Source organism: Vicugna pacos, chromosome 6 (genome assembly GCF_048564905.1).
Source record: "Vicugna pacos chromosome 6, VicPac4, whole genome shotgun sequence".
Classification (NCBI taxonomy): Eukaryota; Metazoa; Chordata; class Mammalia; order Artiodactyla; family Camelidae; genus Vicugna; species Vicugna pacos.
Window position 1 is genome coordinate 58,511,019 of NC_132992.1, and position 22,597 is coordinate 58,533,615.

General features: G+C 40.8%; 1 protein-coding gene across 1 annotated transcript in view; it reads right to left on the reverse strand.

Moving 5' to 3' along the window:
- The window catches only part of SLC35F4 (solute carrier family 35 member F4), a 222,599-nt gene extending 201,331 nt beyond the window's left edge, over window positions 1–21,268 (reverse strand). The window contains exon 1 of the mRNA XM_006199733.4: window positions 20,902–21,268. Coding sequence (XP_006199795.1) covers window positions 20,902–21,004 — 103 coding nt within the window. The 5' untranslated portion in view covers window positions 21,005–21,268. The remainder of the gene's footprint in view (window positions 1–20,901) is intronic.
- Between the last annotated feature and the right edge of the window lie 1,329 nt (window positions 21,269–22,597).

The following is a 22,597-nucleotide window of genomic DNA, read 5'->3' on the forward strand; positions in this document are numbered from 1 at the left end:
TTTCTTCCTCCTCTTGCATCCTCACAGCCCACGCGACCAGCCCTATGACTTCTAATCCTTTTGGTTTCTCTATATCCTGCCCATCCCTCCTCTAACTGTCCATTATGAGTATCTGTTTCCTGTCAGGACCCGGACTAAATATCATTTTCCCTCAGTCACCTCTCTAGTGGATTGAGTTAGAGCATGGGTCATGTGACCTCCAATGGGTTAATGTCAAAAAGTTTCATTCCTGGGTGCAAAGAAAGGGGGTCTGTTATTTCTCCTTGGTCAAGCATACTGAGGGCAGAGCCAAATCTTGCCCTCCCTAAATCAGCCCAACAAGTTCATAGATTTCAGTTTCTGGGTATTCTGAAGAACAAAAAATCATCTCACCTAAGCAACCAGCAACTCCTCAAAACAGAGCACCCAAAATAAAGGTCTAAAAGGCTGGAGCAGAAGGGATTTGAAGTTCCGTTTCTCCTCATTTGAGTTTTTTGTCAATGTATCTAGAAAATTTCTCATAATAAAAAATAAAATAATAATAATAAATAATAAATAATTTAAAAGCTAACTTTGTACTCTTCACCTGTCAGATTATCAAATGAATTAGAATATAATATTTCTGCAAGATACTCAAAAAACTCTGTAACAATTTCAAAAGCTCTGCAGGATGTTATAACCTCCTGGTAGCTTCTCTTAAATTCAGTTTTTGGTTTTGGTTTCTATTGGAGACCATATGCACAACACTTACTGGAGATGGGAATAGGTAGGAATATCACATTAAAAGGTAAACAGTTATCCCTTAAGCATAAATACAACTGGTTTAACATTTTTTTTAAAACCCCACTGATCTTATTAATGCCACAGTGGAGACTCTTGGAAAGGTCCATCCATCTAAAGACATTCATGCAGAAAATTTGGCAACAAGCATGGTTTACCAGGAAGATGGGTGAATCTAATGATGCTCAAATGCCAGCTGGAATGAGGCATCACTACACCCACACTTGCATTTCCAAAGCCACCAGAAGGGGTCTGCATCAAATCTTGTAGAAGCCTCAATAAGGGAAAAAACAAAAAGTGGAACTATAAGTCCCACAGAGTCAATATCAGGTTCCATTTTCTGAAAATGACAACAGCAACAGTTTTAATTATTCCAATGATTTAAGTTAAAACTAGAGAAATTTCATTAGCTATTAGAGCAAATACTGACAGCTAAGGATAATGGATGGTTAAAAATCCATAAATACTGTTCTCAGGTACTGTGTCAGGCACAGATGACTCCAAGCTACAGAGATCTATACTTTGCCACAGGAATGGACAACATTCTCTTCTTCCATCCCCTTTATTAAGGCTTATTTCTTTTTAACTTACGATGTAGGAAACAGAGAATCCATCTCAAGAAGAAAAGCTATATTCCAGGAGCGTAGGTTCCTCAGTGTGACCAAAAAGAGAGCCCCTCAAATACCCAGGTAAAATCTTGATGGAGCCAGGAGCTTGAAATTCCCCGCTCAGTGGGGAAGCCATCTCCTCCCCTCTCTCCACTGCCCTTCCTCCTTCCCTAGAAGAGGGTAACGTTCCAGATACCAACTGAATCTAGTAAAGGTGTCTAGCCCCACGTGCCCTCCCACCTCTTTTTCTTACATGCCCCAGGTGAACACGCACATGTGCACACATACACACCCTGGCCTGATTCTCAAAGCCATCTTGTTCAATCTCTCCTCTTCTTTTTAAAAACAGCCTCCAAGCACAGCATCCATTCGAGGTAAAATTCAGACTTGAGGGAAAGAGAAGCCTCGCTTAGGTCCTGAGCTGTACTTTTGCGAGTGAAGGGCACTTCTAAAATTGAAGTCAAGTTTATCGTCTTCTTCCATGATTTCAGGAGGAGGTGGAGATGCTAGGTCACTGAATGATCTGAATGTCACCGCTTTGACTTCTTGTTACTCTCTCTAGCGGAGAGTATGGGTTTTGGATGCAGACAGCTCTGGGATCGAACTCAAACCCTGACACCCAGCAGCTGTGCCCTTGGGCAAGGTTGTCTCTTTGCACCTCAATTTCCTCATCTGTAACACTGCAATAATAACACCCACTTCACAAAGAGGCTATGAGTTTTCATGAAATTAAATATGCAATTGCCTCGTCGAGTGGAAAAGTGCTATACAGCTGTCACATCACACAGCAGCCGTAGCATATTCAGAAGTCATAGCCCGAATCCTGTGTGTGCTGTAAGTTAAGGCTCCTGCTATTTCATTCAGAGTGTTTGTCTCATAAACATTTCATCTTTATTCAATCCTCAAAGATTACTCTGCACACAGTTCAGCCTTACGTTGGTTACAGTCCCACCATGGCTGTACATAGTACACATTTGTGTATAATTTTCAATTAAAAGCCACAGGATAACTAAATTCTTCTTCAGTTATGGCATAGGCTAAGATTTCTGTTCCTGATTTTCTTCCCGAGTAAATTTTCATATGCCAGAAAGCACATGAAAGAGCTTTACCCAGAGTGTAAAACTCTGAAGAAGGTAGATCTCTATACTCAAGTTGTTAGACAGTTTAACCTCTATCCCTTATCAAGTAGCCAAACCTGAGCTGGGAAGGGCACCCAAGCCCAGAGCAGATCCCCTGTCTCCTTTCTGCTTCCTTTCTGGGGGACAGACCTAAGTCACACCTGGGGAAGCTGCCGTGAAATTCTACACTCCCAGCAAATATAATCAGAATGTAACAGAGGTCCAGATGAGTAGTAAGGCCATGAAGACAGCTTTATTAAAGACCACACAAGGGAGTGAGAGTGGAATTAATAACATCTGGTGTGACCTTTGGTTCTCTCACAAGCATAATTGTGTCATATTTCTCTCAAACAGGTGAACCAACATTTAGAAAGGAAAAAAAAAAACAATCAGTGACATCTTGAACCATGGTAATAAGATAATATATTTCACCAGCAGAGTAACCTCTCAAAGGGAAGGGGATGAGATGTCCTCAACAGAAGATTCATCTGAGTCAGTCTGACCTCCTCCCTTGAATGATGGTCCCACCAATCCCGAATCTTGTTCTCCATTCCATGCTTCATAAACTGATGGGAGTAAATGTCCACCTCGCCAGACTACGGGGCCAAGTGTCCAAGGGTAGCAGATTATGGCAGCCCTCTTCGTCTCATCTAGTCCTACAAACACAACTGGAAACCCCCTGAAAGGGAAACTCCACTTGTCCTTTACAGGCTCCAGCCCAAGTAACAGGAGAGTTTTCACTGCACTTAGTTTAAGGTGCAAAATCACTAAGAGCAAAGTGAATTTTTCTTTCAGAGCGTCAGTGGATTTTCCCCTGAAATTCACTTGCACATAGACCTTACAGATTAGATCCAGTACAAATATACCTGAGATCACACTCTAAGATTTTAGTAGTCAAGAGTTTTTCTTGAATGAATATAGCTGAGGGGAAATAATACTTGAAAAATCTCAAACAAAATCGTGAGTTATTAACAACACTTTTCCCCCATGCTTTCAGAGCCTAGAAATGCATCTGAGTGGATGCAGCATGTCAGTGATGTGGAGAATGAGTAGGAGCACACACTACAGGCCCTGGTCCAAATCCTTCTCCATATCCAAAAAGACTCTTTGCACAGAGAGGAGAGGATATGGATACCCAGCTTGTGCTAGGACAGAGAGAGGGTATTCCAGTGTTTTGAGTAGTCAGTGCTACCCAAATGTTCTCTGCAGACTGGTACTGATCAAGAACTATGATTAGTCTGTGGCAAGACAAATAGAGACATCAAGAGTAACCGTGGAGGGGAAGGTAATAGCTCAGTGGTAGCACACATACTTGGCATACATGAGGTCCTGGGTTCAATCTCCAGTACTTCCATTAAAAAAATAAGTTCATTATTTTTAAGTCACAAAAAAGAAAAGAACTTTTTTTTTAAAGGGTAAGCATTGAGAAAGCTTGACATTACAAGTTGACACTGCTGCAATGTTTGCATGACGATCTTTTCTATGAGTTCATTTTTGGTGATTCTGCAAGAATTTTGATCTGTGATGAGCAGGGAATTTAAAAACACAAACTGGTTCTTCACCACAGATCGTTTGAGAAGCATCGCCCTAGACCTGTGTCCACAGACCTCGCTGTTCATTGGACTCTCCTGGGGAGCTTGAAAAAGTACTGATACTTGGGTCTCCATCCCAGAGAGTCTGTTTTAACTGGGATGGAATGCAGCCTTGGCACTGGGATTTTTTTTTTCCCCCAGGTTTTCCTAATATCTATCAAAGGCTTTGAGAACCACTTTTCTCATACTGTTAAGAGATTAGTGAATGCACCTAGGGGTGAGTGAACTGGGAATGCACAAGAGTAATTACTTATGTTACTTTGAAAATTTGAAAAACAGTTTAAAGTTGTAATTCAATGTTATATTAAAAACAAGGGTAAAAATGAACTGGAATACTCTGATATACAGTCATGTTATGTATAATTTTTAATGTAAACTTTTTATTGCAATATAACGTGTTGGATATTTTCATAAACACATCTGTGAAAGCAGCATCCAGATCAAGAAATAGATAATGCACAATATTACTTGTCCCCATGCTATGACATCTTAAACTAGCTTCCCACTGGGAAGAAATAAGGATAATGTACTCTGCCATTATGAATATGATATTTATCTTGGTTTATGGTAGATCAAGTTTAAGTTGGAAGATTTCAAAGAATAGAAATAGAAAGTACAATAATCCTTCCTGGTAAAGATGGCAGATTGAATATACATATATCTATTTGTTCATTCAGAAAATTCCACTAAAATGATAATAAATGCATTTTTAAAGGTATAACTCCACAAAAAAAAATCAGGAGAGAAAACAAGCAACAAAATTGTAGAAGCTGGAAAGAGGAAACCTAAATTGAGGGTAGAAAAAGTGGGTATTAGTCCAATTCACAACACAGAATTTTCCAAACATACCAGTTACTAAAGTAAGAGAGATGACAATGAGGCTAAAATCAGTAGCCTTGGTTAAGTCTGTTTAAGAAGCCTAATGACTTCTTAATCCCCACCCCCACTCTGTAGAGCATTTAAGCTAGGCCTCCCTTCATTCTGGCAAAAGCCCGAGCTTTATTCTCTGGAGAGGCCCAAATAAAAGTCTGCAGGGACACCAGGCACGCTTGCAGACTGGGGTATCACACCAAAACCAGGGAGGAGTAAGGTTAACCTGTACATACTGCTCACTGAGATGTCCAAGCTTCCTTCCCACTTGGTTCCCAGAATGCCAGCAGCCACTTGGGAGATTAGAGAAGCCTTCTATGATGCGAAGGAACAGATCTTAACAAAAATGAAACTGAAGTTTCCCAAGGAAACAGCCTGGCTATTTGGCAGTAAAGTCATAATAGACAAGCCCCAGCTGGGAGATAACTCTCCATGGGTCTCTCTTCCATTCCTGAACATCTTCGACAGGACCTGACAGCTTTTTGTTCTGGACTACTTTTTTCAAGACCCTGTATAGTGATGCTTTTCTCCCTCTAGAATAGGTTTGCTTGCTAATGTCTCCCTCTGGAGCAAAGATTGGGTAGGTTTACCTGTAGATCATTATAAATGATTGGAATTTCCTAAGCTCAGGAGTCCTCAGCTATGGCACAAACCTACTGCATAGCATGGATCCATCTTGCTTGCTCTGTGCTGTCCCTGTGAAACTTTTGGAGCAAAGAGAACCACTGTGAGCATGAAGCTCAGGCTGCCTGCTGAGTAGTGAGTAATAATATCCTTTATATCTGACCCTAAAATCTCACGTCACCCATGAAAATGTACTAGTCTAACCCGTTCACTTGAAATTGGGGTAAGACCCTTTAAAGGTCCTGACATCCTCAGCCATTCTCACAACTTCCCAAAAGTTTCTCCACTCTAGAATATATGCAGATACACAGAAATCACAAAACATCCAAGAATATTGGCGAACAATAGTAAATTTGTTTTTTAAAAAAATGCAATTTGGAGGAAATGACCCATTCAAGAGAAAGAAAACTTCCAAAAAAGTATCAGTAATATTCTCACGGAATAACAAGAGAAGCTATTCTACCCATAAAACAAAAACAAGATGCTATATTTTTAAAAGAAATATTAGGAAAACAAATGAGAGCTATTATGATTTTAAATGGAACTTCAAGTAAAAAACTTAATAAATGAGTTTAAAATAAAGTTAAGAAAATATCCTACAAAGAACAGCACACAGGCAGAGATGGAAAATAGGAAAGAGCAGAGTAGATTCTGGGTACTTCATCTCAGCATAAGCCATTCATTCAGCCACCCTCCCTTCTCAACTTCCTGCTGGAAAAGGGAATGAATTTTCTCATTGCTTAAGCCAAAATAAGTGAGTTTTCTTGCTGTCAACTTCATCCTGAGGAGACTTTGGTAACCAGTGTGCCTTGGAAAAGAATAAACTAGTTTGTGGTCTGTGGGAGGGGATAAAAACGGAAGCAGGGCCTTTATTAAATAAAGCCCTCTCCCAAAATTTGCTCTTTTGCCATAATTTTGATGGAAACATTGGAGATAATAGCAGCTATGCTATTTCCCTTTGGCAAATAATCGCGTATCTCATAATGCTTCCAACTCCTGTTTTCTATTATATGTATATAAGTGTCGTCTACGGACAGCACCTACTCCTTGAGCTTTTTAGGAAACGTGAAAGTTTGCAATGTCCAACAAACTGCCCATGGGGAGGAAAGCAGGCTGTGCTGCTTTGGTGATGAAAGCAACTTTGCGTCTCAGTGAATCTTGTTGCACATAGTACACCTGAAATATGACCAATGATCCAACAAGAAACCTTTCCTATTGCCTTGAAAGTCAATTCCCTCAGGGATGGTGAAGAGAATGTGTTCTCTTTGACTTCTTGGACATTAATGTCTTTTCAGCAATCTTGACTTGAAGTCTTTGAACGATATTTGTCTCACCTTTGAGGGAAAAGTGAAGCCCATCCTTGGTTGTTCAGTAAGGAGAAGTTCATTTCTCACTTGGCTCATTTTATAGATTTGAACATGATACAATTTTTCATTGAAAGCTTTAAGTCACTATTATAATGCAGCTTAAAAACCACAAGTACTTTTGGAAGCAGAGCTCCTCAGGAAAATAAGGATCCAGAGTGACATGTCATAAAATGTCTATGCAGACAAGCAATCTGGACGTACCTAGATACACTGCAAGATCTGTTTGAAGGCTGATTCTGCTTAGACAACCTTAAAATTGAAATATGGATTCATCATTCCTTCTTTGCTGACAAAGGCAGCATGGATGATGCAGGTCTTACCTCAGTGAAGAAATAGACAATATGAACAGACCAATACCAGCACTGAGATGGAATCAGTAATTTTAAAACTCCCAACAAACGAAAAGTTCAGGATCAGAGGGCTCCACAGGGGAATTCTACCAAACATTTAGAGAAGAATTAATGCCTATCCTTCTGAGATGATTCTAAAAAATTGCAGAGGAAGAAACACTGCCAAATTCATTCTATTAGGCCACCATCACCCTGATACCAAAACCAGACAAAAAAATCACACACAAAAAGAAAATCATAGGCCAATATCACTTATGAATATAGATGCAAAAATCCTCAACAAAATACTAGCAAATTGACTCCAACAATACATTTAAAAGATCATATACCATGGTCAAGTAGGATTTATCCCAAGGATGCAAGGATTTTTCAGTATCTGTAAATCAATCAATGTGATACACTCCATTAACAAACTGAAGAATAAAAACTATATGATCATTTCAACAGATGCAGAAAATGCTTTTGATAAAGTTCAACATCCATTTACAATAAAAACTCTCCAGAAAGTGGGCATAGAGGGAACATATCTCAATATAATAAAGGCCATATATGACAAACCCATAGCTAACATTATTCTCAATGGTGAAAAGCTGAAAGCATTTCCTCTAAGATCAGGAACAAGACAAGGATGTCCACTCTCACCACTTTTATTTAGCATAATTTTGGAATTCCTAGCCACAGCCATCAAAGAAATAAAAGGAATCAAAATTGGAAAAGAAGTAAAACTGTCACTGTTTGAAGATGACATGAGTCAAAACTATTATGAGGTATCACCTCACACTAGTCGGAATGGCCATCATTCAAAAGTCTACAAAATAAATGCTGGAGAGGGTGTGAGAAAAAGGAACCCTTCTACACTGTTGGTGGGAATGAAAATTGGTGCAGCCATTATGGAGGACAGTATAGGGGTTCCTTTAAAAACTTAACACAGACTTACCATATGATCCAGCAATCCCACTCCTGGGCATATATCCAGAGGGAACTGTAATTAGAAAATATACATGCACTGCAATGTTCATAGAAGCACTATTTACAGTAGCTAAGACATGGAAACAACCTATATGTCCATCAACAGAGACTGGATAAAGAAGATGTGGTATATATATATATATATATATATATATATATATATATATACAAGAGAATATTACTCAGCCTTATAAAATGAAATAATGCCATTTGCAGCAACATGGATGGAGTTAAGGATTATCATATTGAGTGAAATAAGTCAGACAGAGAGAGACAAATATCATATGATATCACTTATATGTGGAATCTAAAAAAAGGATAAAAATTCTATTTACAAACCAAAGGCAGACTCATGGACATAGAAAACAAATTATGGTTACCAAAGGGAAAAGGGCACAGAGGGATAAATTAGGGGTTAGGGATTAACAGACACACTATAGGTAAAATAGATAAACAACAAGGACCTACTGTATAGCACAAGGAACTATATTCAATTTCTTGTAATAACATATAATGGAAAAGAATCTGAAAAGAAAAAATCTATATGTACGTTTATGTATAACTAAATCACTTTGCTGTATACCTGAAACTAAAATTGAAACTACACTTAAATAAAAAAAAATTTTAAGATGACCTCAATGACTTGAGTACAAATAAAATGATGTGATATTAATTCAGACTGAAAAGTCTTCCAGACATCTGATGTTTCTTGATACAAATCCACCTCTTCCTGCAAAATAACCTATGGATCTCTGATTTCATTTGCTACATTGTATTCTCGTAAATCAGAGTTTCTAGAAAGTGTTAATATTTTAATCAAGTTGCAGTCAGCTGGATAGCAAAGATGAGCTGCATTTTCCCATGCCTAAAACCACTACAAAATTTCAGCTTTTTATTCAATCCAAACTATGAGCACTTTCTCACTAAAATTCACTTTTAAATAATACTGAAATTCATTTTTATTTTAGTTAACAAAAGTTAGTTATTTCAGTTTTTCTAGATATTATCATTACATTTTGCATGCATCCTCATAAAACAGAAAAACAGATACAATTCATTGGAATTATCATTTTTATAGTCTGTCCTGTGAAGTAATATATTTCCACTGTAACAAAATGAACTGTGTGAAAATGTCTGGTGTATATGTACATTTTGGGGGGACGGGATAATTTATAGTTTTATTTAGATTTTCAAAGATTTCTACATCCCTCCAAAATGTTAAAAAGCAGAAACACTAAAAACTACCATTCTACACTATAGAACAGTCCTTTAAGATAGTATGTAATTACCATGTCAAGTCACCGGTCATTTCTAATGTGAATTTAATCCAATATCACCTTGAAAACTAGTAATTAAATTTTCAAATGTGATCTAATCCAAATCCTAAAAAATTGGCCAGGAAGTTCCTACAAAATTGAAACCGTCTTTTCAAGTTCAGTGCATGAAAAGCCTACTTAAGAAACATAACAACTAAGTGCAATGCAATACACTGGCTTGGATCCTGGAATAGAAGGAGAACCTTAATGGGAAAACCGGCGAAATCCAAATAAAGCCTAGAGCGTAATTAATGTTAATGTACCAATATTGGTTTCTCAGTTCTGACAAATACATACTGGTAATGTAAAGTGATGATAATAGGGGAAACTGGGTGAGAGGTACACAGGAACTCTCTGAATTATCTTTGCAACTTTTCTGTAAGTCTAAAATCATTCCAAATAAAAAACGTTTTAAGTCTACTCTAAATTTTTAATAAGATTTCATCACTCAAAAAATATTTATGGAGTGAATAGGCACTGTTCTGTGTGGTGGGTTCACAGTGCTGAACAAAACAGACCCATCCCTTCCCTTAGGGAGCTAAGAGACTAGTGGCCAGGACATTAAACCGTCACAAGAATCAACATAAATTGCAGTTGCAGTTCGCAGTTAAGTGCTGTAAAGGAAAAGCACTCTAGATGAGAGGGGTGCAAAGCTGGGAAGGCCTCCCTGAGGCAGTGGCACTCAACATGAGACCTGAGGGATGGCGAGGAGCCAGCCGGTTACAGCACCAGGAAGAGGGAAGCCCTCGTTCAGCAGCCTGGAGGAAGAAAAGAACCTGGAGAACATGCCAGTGTGACCAAAGCATCAGGAGGGCATGGAAGAGCGGGGCCATCAGAAGACCCCAGCCACATAGGATCTCATAGGCTGGGTTGAGGGTTTGATAGTTTTCCAAAGAAATATGGGAAGCCACTAGAGACTTTAGCCAAAGGAATGACATGATCCAATTAATTCTTTTAAAAGATCACGATGATTGTTACGTGGATGTGGACAAGAAAGGAGTAAGACAAGAAGTCCCACTTTGGGTGCCCATAGTTGTTTGGTTTTTTTTTTTTAATTAAGAAGAAAGAAAAAGTTCTCAACTTCTAAATGTATTTGTTCTAAAATGTCCCTGGGAAGTAATAATTCATTTTAGGATGTATACATTTCTTTAGAATCTGCCACCCTAACTCCAGCAGGGAAGATGGTGCTCCAAATGGTTCCCAGCTCATTCAATCTGCATCTTTCCTCTAGAATGCCTAGATTAAACCTAAGTGTGAACAAAAGCACAAGATAGATACCAAAGTCACATACTTGCAGCAAGGCATCAGTAGCAAAACCCTGTCAGCTCTAACACCCTTAGGTCTTAATTTTCACAAGAAAGAAAGAGTTCTTAGTATGTCTGGTTTTCAGGACCATAAACCCATTATTGACCCTCACTAATGCCATCTTGGCATTAACCCGGAACTAAATACAGAAGATCTCAGACTGCAGACTAGTGTAATTTTCAATCCCTGTTTAAAATACACGATGTTAAATGTCATCCTCAGTTACTATACCTTGAGTCTGAAGGAACTGGTGTGTTGCCCTGTCTGACCTAGAAAAAGAAATATATCTTCCAAATGTGATGTAACCAGAAGCACTTCAATAAAACTTAATAAGCAGTCTGCAGAGCTGGTTGAGTACTTTTAAACAGAACTCCCTAGGGACTTATACTCTAAACAAACACTTGGATTTTCTCATTTTGTAGGAAACACTATCTATAACCTCCCCAGATATCATCTAGATACATGCTAGGGACTGTCAGAACCAGAAGAAAAAAAAAATTGGGTCTTGATTGAAGCCTATGATTTAATATGAAAAACTTCTTATGCAAAGCCCCGTGAACCAAATAGCTATTAAGTTGACTGTCCTGCCAATCGATCCTTTTTTCTGGAAACTACCTCTTGTCCTACAGTCAGCAGAGTTAGAAGAGAAAGCCTCTGGCAGCCATGATTGCATAACTTGACCCCGCCCCACACTACCATACTCAATAGGATCAAGAGTGTGCACTCGATACAAATTGGGCCAAAGAGTCCCTTTCTCCCGAATCTGGATTTAGAAGTAAGAGAGTCTTGCTCAATCTGTCTGCTCTCTTGAATAGAGGACATGTAAATACTGGAACTGCTTGCAGAAGCTATTTCCAACCATTTGGACAAGGAATAGAGAAAGCCAGCCTGCAGCAAGAGACAAGAATGGAGAACATGTGCCAGAAAAAAGAAATGAAAGGCAGAGAAAGAGGGCTCCGTATTCCCCCACAACCCTCTGGGACTGGATGCTGGCTTATCCCACCTTACCCCTGCACTTCAGATCCGTGGCAGACTCCCAACATCCTTCCAATCATTTGCATTTTTGCTTAAGCCAGTTCAAGTGGAGTCCTGCGACTGGAAACCAAATAAGCCCTCACTAACACCCCAGGTCTCTCCATTTCATTTAGTCTCAAATAACTGAGGACCAGCTTGCCCAAACTCTTTAAGCCAAGATCTCTGAAAGGGAGTCTAATTCCAGCCTCTCCAAGCAGACAAAATACAGCAAAACGAAAAATGCTTATCCTAAAATGTGAAGTGGGAAAGAAGCAGGGTACAAAATTGTATATATCAGAATTAAGACTATACTGTAGTTTATATGTTTGTCAACAAATCAAGGAGTGAAGCCCTGTATGTATTACAAAGATTGGAAGGAAATTAATCAAAATAACAGTAGTCATATTATGGTGACAGGATTATTTTCCTTTTTCTCTTTATTTCTCTGTGTCTTTAAGTAAACACTTATAACGAAATTATAACTTCAAAGACTATGTAAATGTGTGTTTGACATAATGATGTCTTTTTTTAAAGCAGAACTTAAAACACCATATCTGTAATGTCTGCCATTATATAAAACAGCTCAAAAAGCAACTGCCCCTTTAAGACTCAACATATAAAAGGAACAATGAAACTTCCAATAGACTGGTCCCAAATCAATCCTCAGCCTTCAGTTCTTCTTCACCTATTTGCCCTCCCAATCCTACATAACCCCATCCCATCTCATGCTACCCATCTTCACCTGGGATTCCACCCTCACCTTCCCCTACTCTCTGCCCCCATTCTCCTAACCCCCCCCAAATCCTGCACTCCCCTCGAATTTGATGTTTGGGTGTCTGCATCTCCAGATATGCAGACCAGTACTGTCATCGGTAGGCCCTAGATTTGTCTCCTCTCTTTTGGATCAGCCAGTTGGGAATAACCTCATCACAAATGGCTCCAGCCCATTTTAAACTATCCCAGGGGCTATCTGGGTAAGCCAGAAATGGATAAGAAGTGGAAGGCAATACCCAAAAATAAAAAACATTGTGGACTTGGCTAATTTGTAAAGTATCTTTAACATTACTGTAACACAACTTTCAATAACAATTTGAAGCACTATGTTGGATATGAAAAAAAAGTAAGTGGTAAACCATTTATTTACAAGAAAAAAGTGAGCAGGGTTCTTGAAATCATGAAGCACATTCTACTGGTTTCCTCCGTGATCAGAACAGCCTCCATACATTGAGCTGGGCATTGTGCCAGACACTCTATATACATTATCTTACATAAGCCTCCCAATCCAATGACCTGTGAAGCAACTATTATTATTTCCATTTTACAGGAACAAAATTGTTGATCTGAGAGGTTAAGTTAGTTATGCATGTTTAAAAGGCTAACAAGAAGCAAAGCAGGGTCTTGTGGTCTTGGCATTAGACCTCACGGCCTCAAACAGGTCATAGATAGGTTTTCTAAAGAAAGCATGTCTGAAACTTAATGTTAAACCCATGTGTTAGCTACTAGTAGTAGTAGTATTTTATAATACAAATATTGAGTTTATATGTAAATTTGTATCTTAAATAAAAGTACACCTCAGAATAAACACTGTAGAAGCTACCACATTATGCAACATCAATAACATACACAATGATATTCAGTATCAACACAGGCCTTATAAGCTATCATTTAAAACTATGTTACAAAGACTTCTTACTATATATCAATGGTAATTATTTATAACTCTGTAAAACACTACCAACCAATGGTATACAAAGAAGCATAAAGCTTATTATCAAGTTATAAACAGAATAGAAACTGGGAGAAATATTTATTGCATTCATTTCACCAGTATGAGACAATTTTATGACTTAGTTAGAGTGCTAACGTGTTATATTAATTCTGTACCATGAAGACCAATAGTAACCACTTCACAAGGTGGGCAGGAACCAGATTTTAATTCCTATAATTCTAATAACTTTATACTATTTTATTTTTTTAAATGCCTTTTCTCCCCATTCAAGTACAGAAAACATTATAATGGCAATAATGATGCAAATGCAGAAGCTATAATTCAAAGGTAAAGTGATCATAAAACACCATTTGATGTATTCTCATTCTCTGAATAGGCACATCTGTTTGATTCATTCATAGCTGGTGAGTTTTTTCTTCCCTTCCCATCACTACCACCATGTACTCTTTCTTTTTCTGTGTGAAAATAATTAACCCTCCAATTTCTTCAACGGAAACTATAATCATTTATTCATTAGGACAATAAACTTTATTGAGCACCCAGAATGTACTCTAGTACGCTTTCGATTGGCCTAAGATAAAAATAAATAAAGGTAAGTCCCTGCCCTCCCCAAGCTCTGTGGGTGAGACAGTCTTGTGAGAAGTAAACAGCCCAAAATGGTGTGCTAAATGCTGGAGCAGAGGTGAGGACACAGCATTACAGGAGCACAGAAGGAGGATTAACCCAGCCTGGGGCAATTAGGAAGCTTTACAGAGGACAGCGCATTGAAACTCGGCCTTTAAAGATAAATAGGAGCTTCCAAAGAGTGATGAAGGAGATGCGGGGAGAGGAAGCCACTCAGGTCATAGTATAAAAAGGCACTGAGGACCAGAAGAACATGGGGACAATAACGTTCTTACAACAATGAGCTGTTTGATGAGACTATGATTGGGGTTTGTGGAGGCCATGTGGGATATGAAATTAAAAAGAAAAACTGGACTAAAAATTCAACAACATAAGTAGATTAAGGTGTTTAAATATGCGGAAGACTATGCATACATTAAATTTAAGTTATTAAAATACATAGAGCAATGAGAGAAATGTTCAGTATGAAATAAAAGGCATTTGCATATGTCTGTGGATATAGAGAAGACTGAAAGGACAGTGTTAGCCAAAATGTTAACACTAATCACCTCTGGGTGGTGGAATTATGAATAATTTTGTTTTAATCTCTCTTTGCTTTTCTGCCTTCCAGATTTTCTGCCCTAAGCACTCATGACTTGGGCAATTAGAGGGGGAAACGTGTGCAAGAATAGAAGAATGTAAGCTGGGCTCAGATTGGGGCATGCTAAGGAATTTGGACTTTATTCCACAGAAAATGAAGATTGATGCCAGGCATTTGATCAGGGATGTGAGAGGAACAGATCTGCACTGTAAGGAATTAAATGTTGTTAAGGTGTGCCTACTAGATTAAAAAGATTTAAGGCTGGGGGAAAGGTATGATGAATAGAACTAAGGCAGTGATAGTAGGGATGAAAACCACATATTTGAGGTAAAATAGATAGGACTTGTTAACTGAATATAGGGGAAGGGGGAAGGGCAGAGCTTGAGGATAACTCCAGGTTTCCAGACAATTGGTTAGATGCAGACATTGGAAGCTAAAAAGCATAATAAGAAGGAAAAGGCACATTTTAAGGACAGAATGATGAATTTAGTTTTATGTGTGACATGCCTGGAGGACATTCAAGTAAAAATTCTAGTAGAAAGTTTGAAATATGGGTCTGGGTTCAGAAAAAGTGGACCTAGAAGTACAGACACATCAAAGATGGGTAAGCCATGAAATTAAATGAGCTTGCTCACCGAAAGTAAAGTTGGGGAGAGACAGCTGAGGCTGGAACCTTGAGAAATGCTAAGTCATAGCAGTAGTCAGAGAATTCAGAGAGCCGGAGAGCCATAAGTTGGTAGACTTCTTTTTGGAGATAAGATGGTCAGAGCTGGGATCAGAGCAAGGAGAAGAAGTTCTAATATAAATTTGTAGCTATTGATAGAAAACAATCACAGATTCTGGTCAATGATGGGGTATAGACAAAACAAAAGCCCCACAAGTACAATGGGCACAGAACAAAGACAGAAAACTGGCCAGCCTCGGAGATGGGACGTGGGGTGAAGAGAGGCATAGTAAACACTTGAGTTTACTGAATGAGACTCCTCCATGGAGGGTGCATGGGGCTTTTTTGAAAGCTGTCAAAGCCCACCTACTGCATGGCTGTTCTAAGACAGTGACTTCTACCCTCTTTTTCACAAACCAGGAAACTGATGTCCACAGAGAGGTGTCCCAGGTCTCAGAGCCAAATTGCTGGCAGGTTTAACCAGAATCAATTTCAAAGCCCCTAGAGTTTAATTCACTACACATCAATATACTGCCTCCTTATTCAAAAACATAAAGAAGGCTCACCCAGAAAAACACCAATAATGAAATACAATTACATGTAAATGAATTTATCCTTTGACTTAACTTATGGAATGAATAGCTTCATATAGCAATACAACCCTCTCTGACCACCACCTCTTATCTCCCAGCTAACATCCATTAGCCTTTGATCCCACTGAGATTTCCAATCTATTGATCTTACCACCTTTTCACTCTTCTTAATCACTTCGGTTTCCTCTCTTCTTTACTTACCAGCTTTAAATTCTATGGTCAGTCATTATAATGATAACTTCCTTGTATACATTCACAACTCCTTCGCCTCTATTATTTTATTAGACCCACTGGATAATCTGAAACTCTGGTTAAATCCTTCTCTTCACTTGCTCCATGCCTCCACTATGTCAATGGGATAATAACATACTGATTGGTCTCACTTTAAATTTGTGACCAGAAACTAAACAGCCCTTTAAAGCAGCCAAACAATCTGACTGTACTTCCCCAGTCCCTTCACTCTCCCTATTGAACTAATCAAATCTTCTCTCTCCTCCAATCTCTACCGTCTCCTCTTCCATCCTCACTCTCAGTTGATAACCTGGCTTCCTATACGGAGAAAACAAAAACAACCAAAAGAGAACCTCAACAGACTGCCACCATCTCAGTTATCCACCTTCCAGGCCCTTCATCCACACCCTCTGCTCTATATCCATGTTCTAATCCAAAGTGATGTCCCCTCCTTTGTGCACCCTCTCTCTCCAACGTCATTGATTTTTCTTTCCCTATTGAATCATTCTCATGTGCATGCAAACACGCTGTTAAAAACAATTTTTAAAAAACATCTTTAAAAAAACAATTTTTTTACCCCACTATTCCACTTCTTCTGCTCCCCTTTACACAAAAATCATCAAAGAGTTGTCTATACTCACAGTTCCAATTCCTCCTTCTAATTCTTGCTTAAGCACATTCTAATCCATTTTATGCCACCTTACCTATTCTTGTCAAGGTAGCCAATGACACCCAGTTACCAAATTCATGGTCAGTTATCAGTCTTCATTTTACTTGACCTTTCAGAGCACTGGACTCAGCTAATCCCTTCCTTCTGAAACTCTTCACTGGCTTCCAGGGTATGACATGCCCCTCTTCTCCTTACCCTCTTAACGCCCCAGAGTTCAGGGCTTGTTCTTCTTCTCTGTATGCATTGGTTCCTTGGAGATCTCTTTAGTCTTAGGCTATAAATAACATCCAAATGCTGGGAAATCCCTAATTTATACCTTCAACCAGGCATCTCCTTGGAACTCCAGGATTATTCTACTTCTCCAGTTACATTTAACTTTCACAAAATGTTACCCTTACCCCCTCCCCGAACCCCCTAAACTTCTGTATCTTTTAGCTGTTGGCAACTCAAACTTGGTCACAGCAGAAGAGATGGAGTAATTTTTTATTCCTTTCTTACACATACCACATCCAACCATTAGGAATATCGGGAATCTGACCACCACTCCTGCTATTACCAGTCTGGTTCAAGCCACCATCATCTCCCACCTAGGTTATTACAATAACATACTAACTAGTCTCTCTGCTTCCATCCCTCCCCCAGTAGAGCAGCCAGATTCATCCTTCTGAACGGTAAATCAAGTCACATCACTCTTCTGCCAACTCTGCAAAGGCTCACAATTTCATTCAGAACACAAGCCAAAGGACGTACAATGGCCTGTTAGGTCCTACTTCATGTGACCTCATCTCCAACCACTCTCTCAGTTACTCACCCCACTCCAGTCATGCAGGCCTCTTCATTCTTTCTCTAGCACACTCGGCTCACTCCTCCTGAGTTTTGCACGGGCTGTTCCCTTTGCCTCAACCATATTTCTCCCAATGTCTACACAGCTAAGTCCCTCACATCCTTCAGGTCTTTTCTCAGTTGTGACCCCCTCAGTGAGACCTTACTTGACCACCCTATTTAAATTGCCACAATTGCTAGCCCCCTCAGAATTTCTTAGCCTTTTAACTCTGTTGATATTTTTGTTAAAGCAGCCATCACCTTGAAATACTCTTTCTTTCTTTCTTTCTTTCTTTCTTTCTTTCTTTCTTTCTTTCTTACTGTCTGTCTCTTCCCACTAGAACTTAAGCTCTAAAAAGGATAATACTTTTGTCTGTTTTGTTCACTGATGTATTCCTGGCACATAAGAGGTGCTCAATTAGCACTTGTTGAATGAATGAATCTATTTCCCCTACTAGACTGTAAGCAACTTGAAGTTAGACAAATGCTCTAATCATTTCTGTATCTCTGTATCTATCTATATTTATAGATATGGATACAGAGATATTTACATATCTTTTATATATAATGTATACTTATATTTTATATGTAATGCATATATTTTATGTATTATATATAATGCGTATATATCTTTTATATTAATGTTTATAAATGTACATTATATGTGTCTGATTACGTTTACAATATACATTTCCTTTTTGTATCAGCCTGACTACTAGAATTTGTTCTGAACCAGGTACTCATCTTCCTGATTGGTAGAAGTGGCAGCAGGATGCATTAACATGAGGCTGATTATTAATGCATATTGTCAGTGGTGAGTCCCCACCTCCCTCAAGAAAGGTAAATGCCAGAAATATAGAGACCATCTCATCTTTAAGGCCTCAGACGTGACCATTCAGAAAATGGGAAAGTCACCTTGCCTTCACACATTATCCATTCCTCACCACAGCCTCTTCCTAAATATATCTTTCCTGACCTCCCCCAAGCTGTTGCTCATTCCCGCTAACAGCTAAATCAATTGACCATATTGTACTGGTTTGCTTCAGGGTGTTTGTTTACTAGTTGAAGCCTGCATTAAGAGCAGGATTATTTCATGGTGCTCAGCAGCCTGGCCCTCTTCCAGCTCTCTCTTCTCCTAGTCTCTCACTTTGAGAAATGGCAATCCCTTTCTACCTCTGAAAGCATAAACATCCTGAAAGTTATTTGACCATCACATCATTCTCTGTCCTCATGAGATTCTCTGCCTTCAACTCTGCAGCCTGAAGTTAGCTAAGTGCCCATCACAAATAACTATGCCAAATGCATCTTTATCCCTTCTAACCTCAGTGACTGTCTTAACCAAAGCTCTTCTCTCTTTTGGTCCTGCTATTGCATGGCAAATGAAACATGTGCAGCTGTTTCAGCAAGTACAAAAAGAATATATGAATGTGTCTTTATTTAAAATGTCACTTTGCCAGTAGTCTTCTTGGTTTGTTCTTTATTAACCAAAGTCCTATTGTTATAAAATTATAATGGTATACCACCCTGAGTCTTGTAATTTCACAGCTTCTACATTCTCTAAGCAACCGTCATCCCATGGTTCCTAATTAAAATATTCAAGGTGAAATCTTCACATTGTATATTAGTGCCTTTGCTTAAGTTTCTAGGGTTGAAAAAGAAACACTTTGCCAATAGAAAAAAAAGAAGTTTTGAATCTATAGTACAAAGACTTCAAACCACATTCCACAGCATGTTATTTTCTTTCTAGAAAATTCTAACACTATATAATTACTTTTGTATAGAAACTGAGTAATGTAAGTCTCTAATGCTAAAAACAGCTAGACAGAAACCATCCAAATCAGATAGGCCCTTCCTGAAGCCAAATTAAATATTAAACTAGAAAACATCTATGTAAGGACAGCCCATGGAAGAAAGCTCAATAGAGAGGGAGTGTAGTGGGGGAGAAAGTTACATGAAAAAAAAAAGTGTCTTTTCCTCTATGTGTCAGGGATTACCTGCTTCAGAGAAACTGTAATGTTGATTGTACCTCAAATGCCACAGAAAACTATCAATCAGAAATGCATTTAGGAGCTTCCAAAGCTTCTGGTTAAAAATAACAGTAAAGACATCAATTAAGCTCCATCTCTTGTGACAGAAATGCATTGATACAGAAAAAGCGAAATCCCACCTGCATGGGAATTAAACCGCAGCTACTCCCCGTATTCAGAGAAAAACGAGCTTCACTTGGGTCGCTGGCAGATCTAATCCCAGGAAATATAGCCAGTGGGTTTGTGTGTTGGGGGAGGGGGACAGAGTAGAGTGCGCCTCATCGCTCTCCCAGCAAAACTGCTCCAAAAACGTGAAAGCATCCGTACCGCATGACCTCCCGGAAGAAAGCCAGTACCGAACAGAGCAGCCTGCTCTGGCTCAGAGGTGGCCGCGACGTGCGGCGGGCAGCGGGGGCGGGTGGCCGGGTCGCGCCTCCCGCTTCACCCACCCCACCCCCAATCTTTTCAAGGGTCTCTGGCTCCAAGCTCCGGGACCCGAGACCTGAACAGGGTGGAGAACCTCCCAAAGACATTTTAACAGGAGTAATTCCCGCGCTGGCAACGTCTCAACAGCCTGGAGTGAACAAGCTGACCCAAGCAGCGCCCAGACCCACGTCTGGCTCGGCTGCCCCTGCCAGCCCCACCCCCGAACCTATCCAGCCTGTGTCCCCAGCGTCTAGCCGGCAGCCTAGCACCCAGTAGGGGCTTTGGGAGAGTGCAGCCCCAAGGGCTGACTTGCCGCTAAGTAAACAGCCATGTTAGCCTCCTCGGTCGTAAATAAGCTCGGGGTGAGCCGGCCAACGGCCGTCAGGAGTGCTTACCCGGTCCCTTCTGCGCTTCTGCCCACAAGGCTGCTACTGTTTCCAAACTCCTAGGCGCCGGAGTCCGGACACCCGTTCTCTCTTACGGTTCAGCACCGAGGACAGGATCATACTTTTAGCCCCGGTGGCCCCACTGCCCGGAGATTGGCGTTAGCCACGCAGGCAGGGCTGCAGGTGTCCGGACGGCGCGCCCTCCCGCATCTCACCCACTCCGGCGCCTAGAACAAGGCAGCCCCGCGGCGTCTTACTTTTCTGACTGGAGTAACCCGGGTAATAACCATAGTAGCCAGTGATCCGCAGGATCCGGTCCTCGATGGTGGCCACCCCGTTGGGGGCCGCCTTGACATCCATAGAGAGCGCGGGGCGGCGGCCCCGGGCGCTGCGGGACGAAGAGCGCAGCGCGGGGCCCGGGAGCTGGTGCAGGTGCCGCCGCCGCCGCCGGTGCTGATGTTGAAGCTCGTGCTCCCGCGCCCGGGCTCTGACTCCACCGCCCGGCGCAGGACCAGCTCCGCATCACAGCGGCGGCGGCGGCGGCGGAGCGGGCCCCCACTCGGGCCGGCCTCTCCGTCAGCCTGGCAGCTCTCCCGCCCGCCACCCCGCGCACTGCTGCCCGAACAGCGCCCCCTCACCTCCGACGCCAACCGCGGCCGGGAGCGGCCCCACCTGGCAGCAGACTCTCATCATTAACCCTTTTGCGCCCCTTCCCTGAAGTGTAGACATCCCCCAACCCCACCTGACAGAAAGGATGCTCGGTCCAGGGCGTGGGAGAAGAGAAGATGAGATGCTCTCACGGGCTCAGGAAGGAGGGTTGACGGTGGGAGAGACCCAAGCGGAGCCAAGGGCTGTTAATGGGAAATGTGCACACTGTCGCTCGGGGAGATGACACCTTGGGGGCGCCCCCAAGGCTTCGTCTACGCTTAGCGTCTAAACCACCGGGGGTCTGCCGATCTGCAAGCGTTCCCAGGCGTTATTTCAGTTCTCTCAACTTGCCTAGACGACGAGGAGACTTTTAAGAAAAGAAAGGGGGTGGGGAGGCCCCAGCAGGTTGTACTTGAAGTGATTATTCAGGTATTGTGGACACAAAGACTTTAAGAGATCAAGCCTCCAAGTCTGACAGTCCATGTCAGGCCGAAAATTCCATCCTCCCAGTGAAATCATCAAAAGCTTAGGAGCCGCAGCTGCGCGCAGCATGTTTATTTCTCCAATTTCAAATGCCCCGAGGTGAAATGATTTTCTCCTTTATTGCCAAAAACATCAGGGGGAAGCCCTTCAAACTCTAAATATCTGGACGGGTGAAAGTTTCAGCCACAGTCTAGAGACCTTCCATCTGAGTCTAGAACGTCCTTGAAGCTGTGTGTTCAGAGTGAACACCTCCCCTCAGGTATGACTCTTATGCTCTGGCGAGAGTCACCAAGTTAGAGTCAGTGAGCAGTGGGAATGATTCCTCTATTCACAGTTCATAGTCACAGCCTCCTGCAAAAATAATCCTCAAAGTTACATCTCAGAAAGGGTGCGTGGGAGTGAGGGTGAGGTGTGAGGTCATCAGCTTAGATGATGGCAGTTTATATCCACCTGCCATCCAGAGCCAGTTTAAGACACCTCTACCAGACTTCACATTTCTAAAGCTGGGGCGGGGGTGGGGGGGAGGACAAAAGCAAGTTGCCTACAGTACCCCCTCAGAAACCTCCAAAGAACCTACCACACCATTCTGCCTTCATGCATTTTCCACACTGTGTATGGATCCTTAAGGGGGAAGAAATACGCAAACTTTTAAAAAGATGAATTAGGTTTAAGCATATGAAAATACAGTATCAAATTTCACAATGTGTTAAGGGTTTTCATACAGGCACAAAGTCTAGCATAGGATCTTGAGAGTGGAGTGAATCTGAGATGACTGTGGCTGGGAGGAGAATTCATAAAGAAACCCAATTTCCTCCCACACCT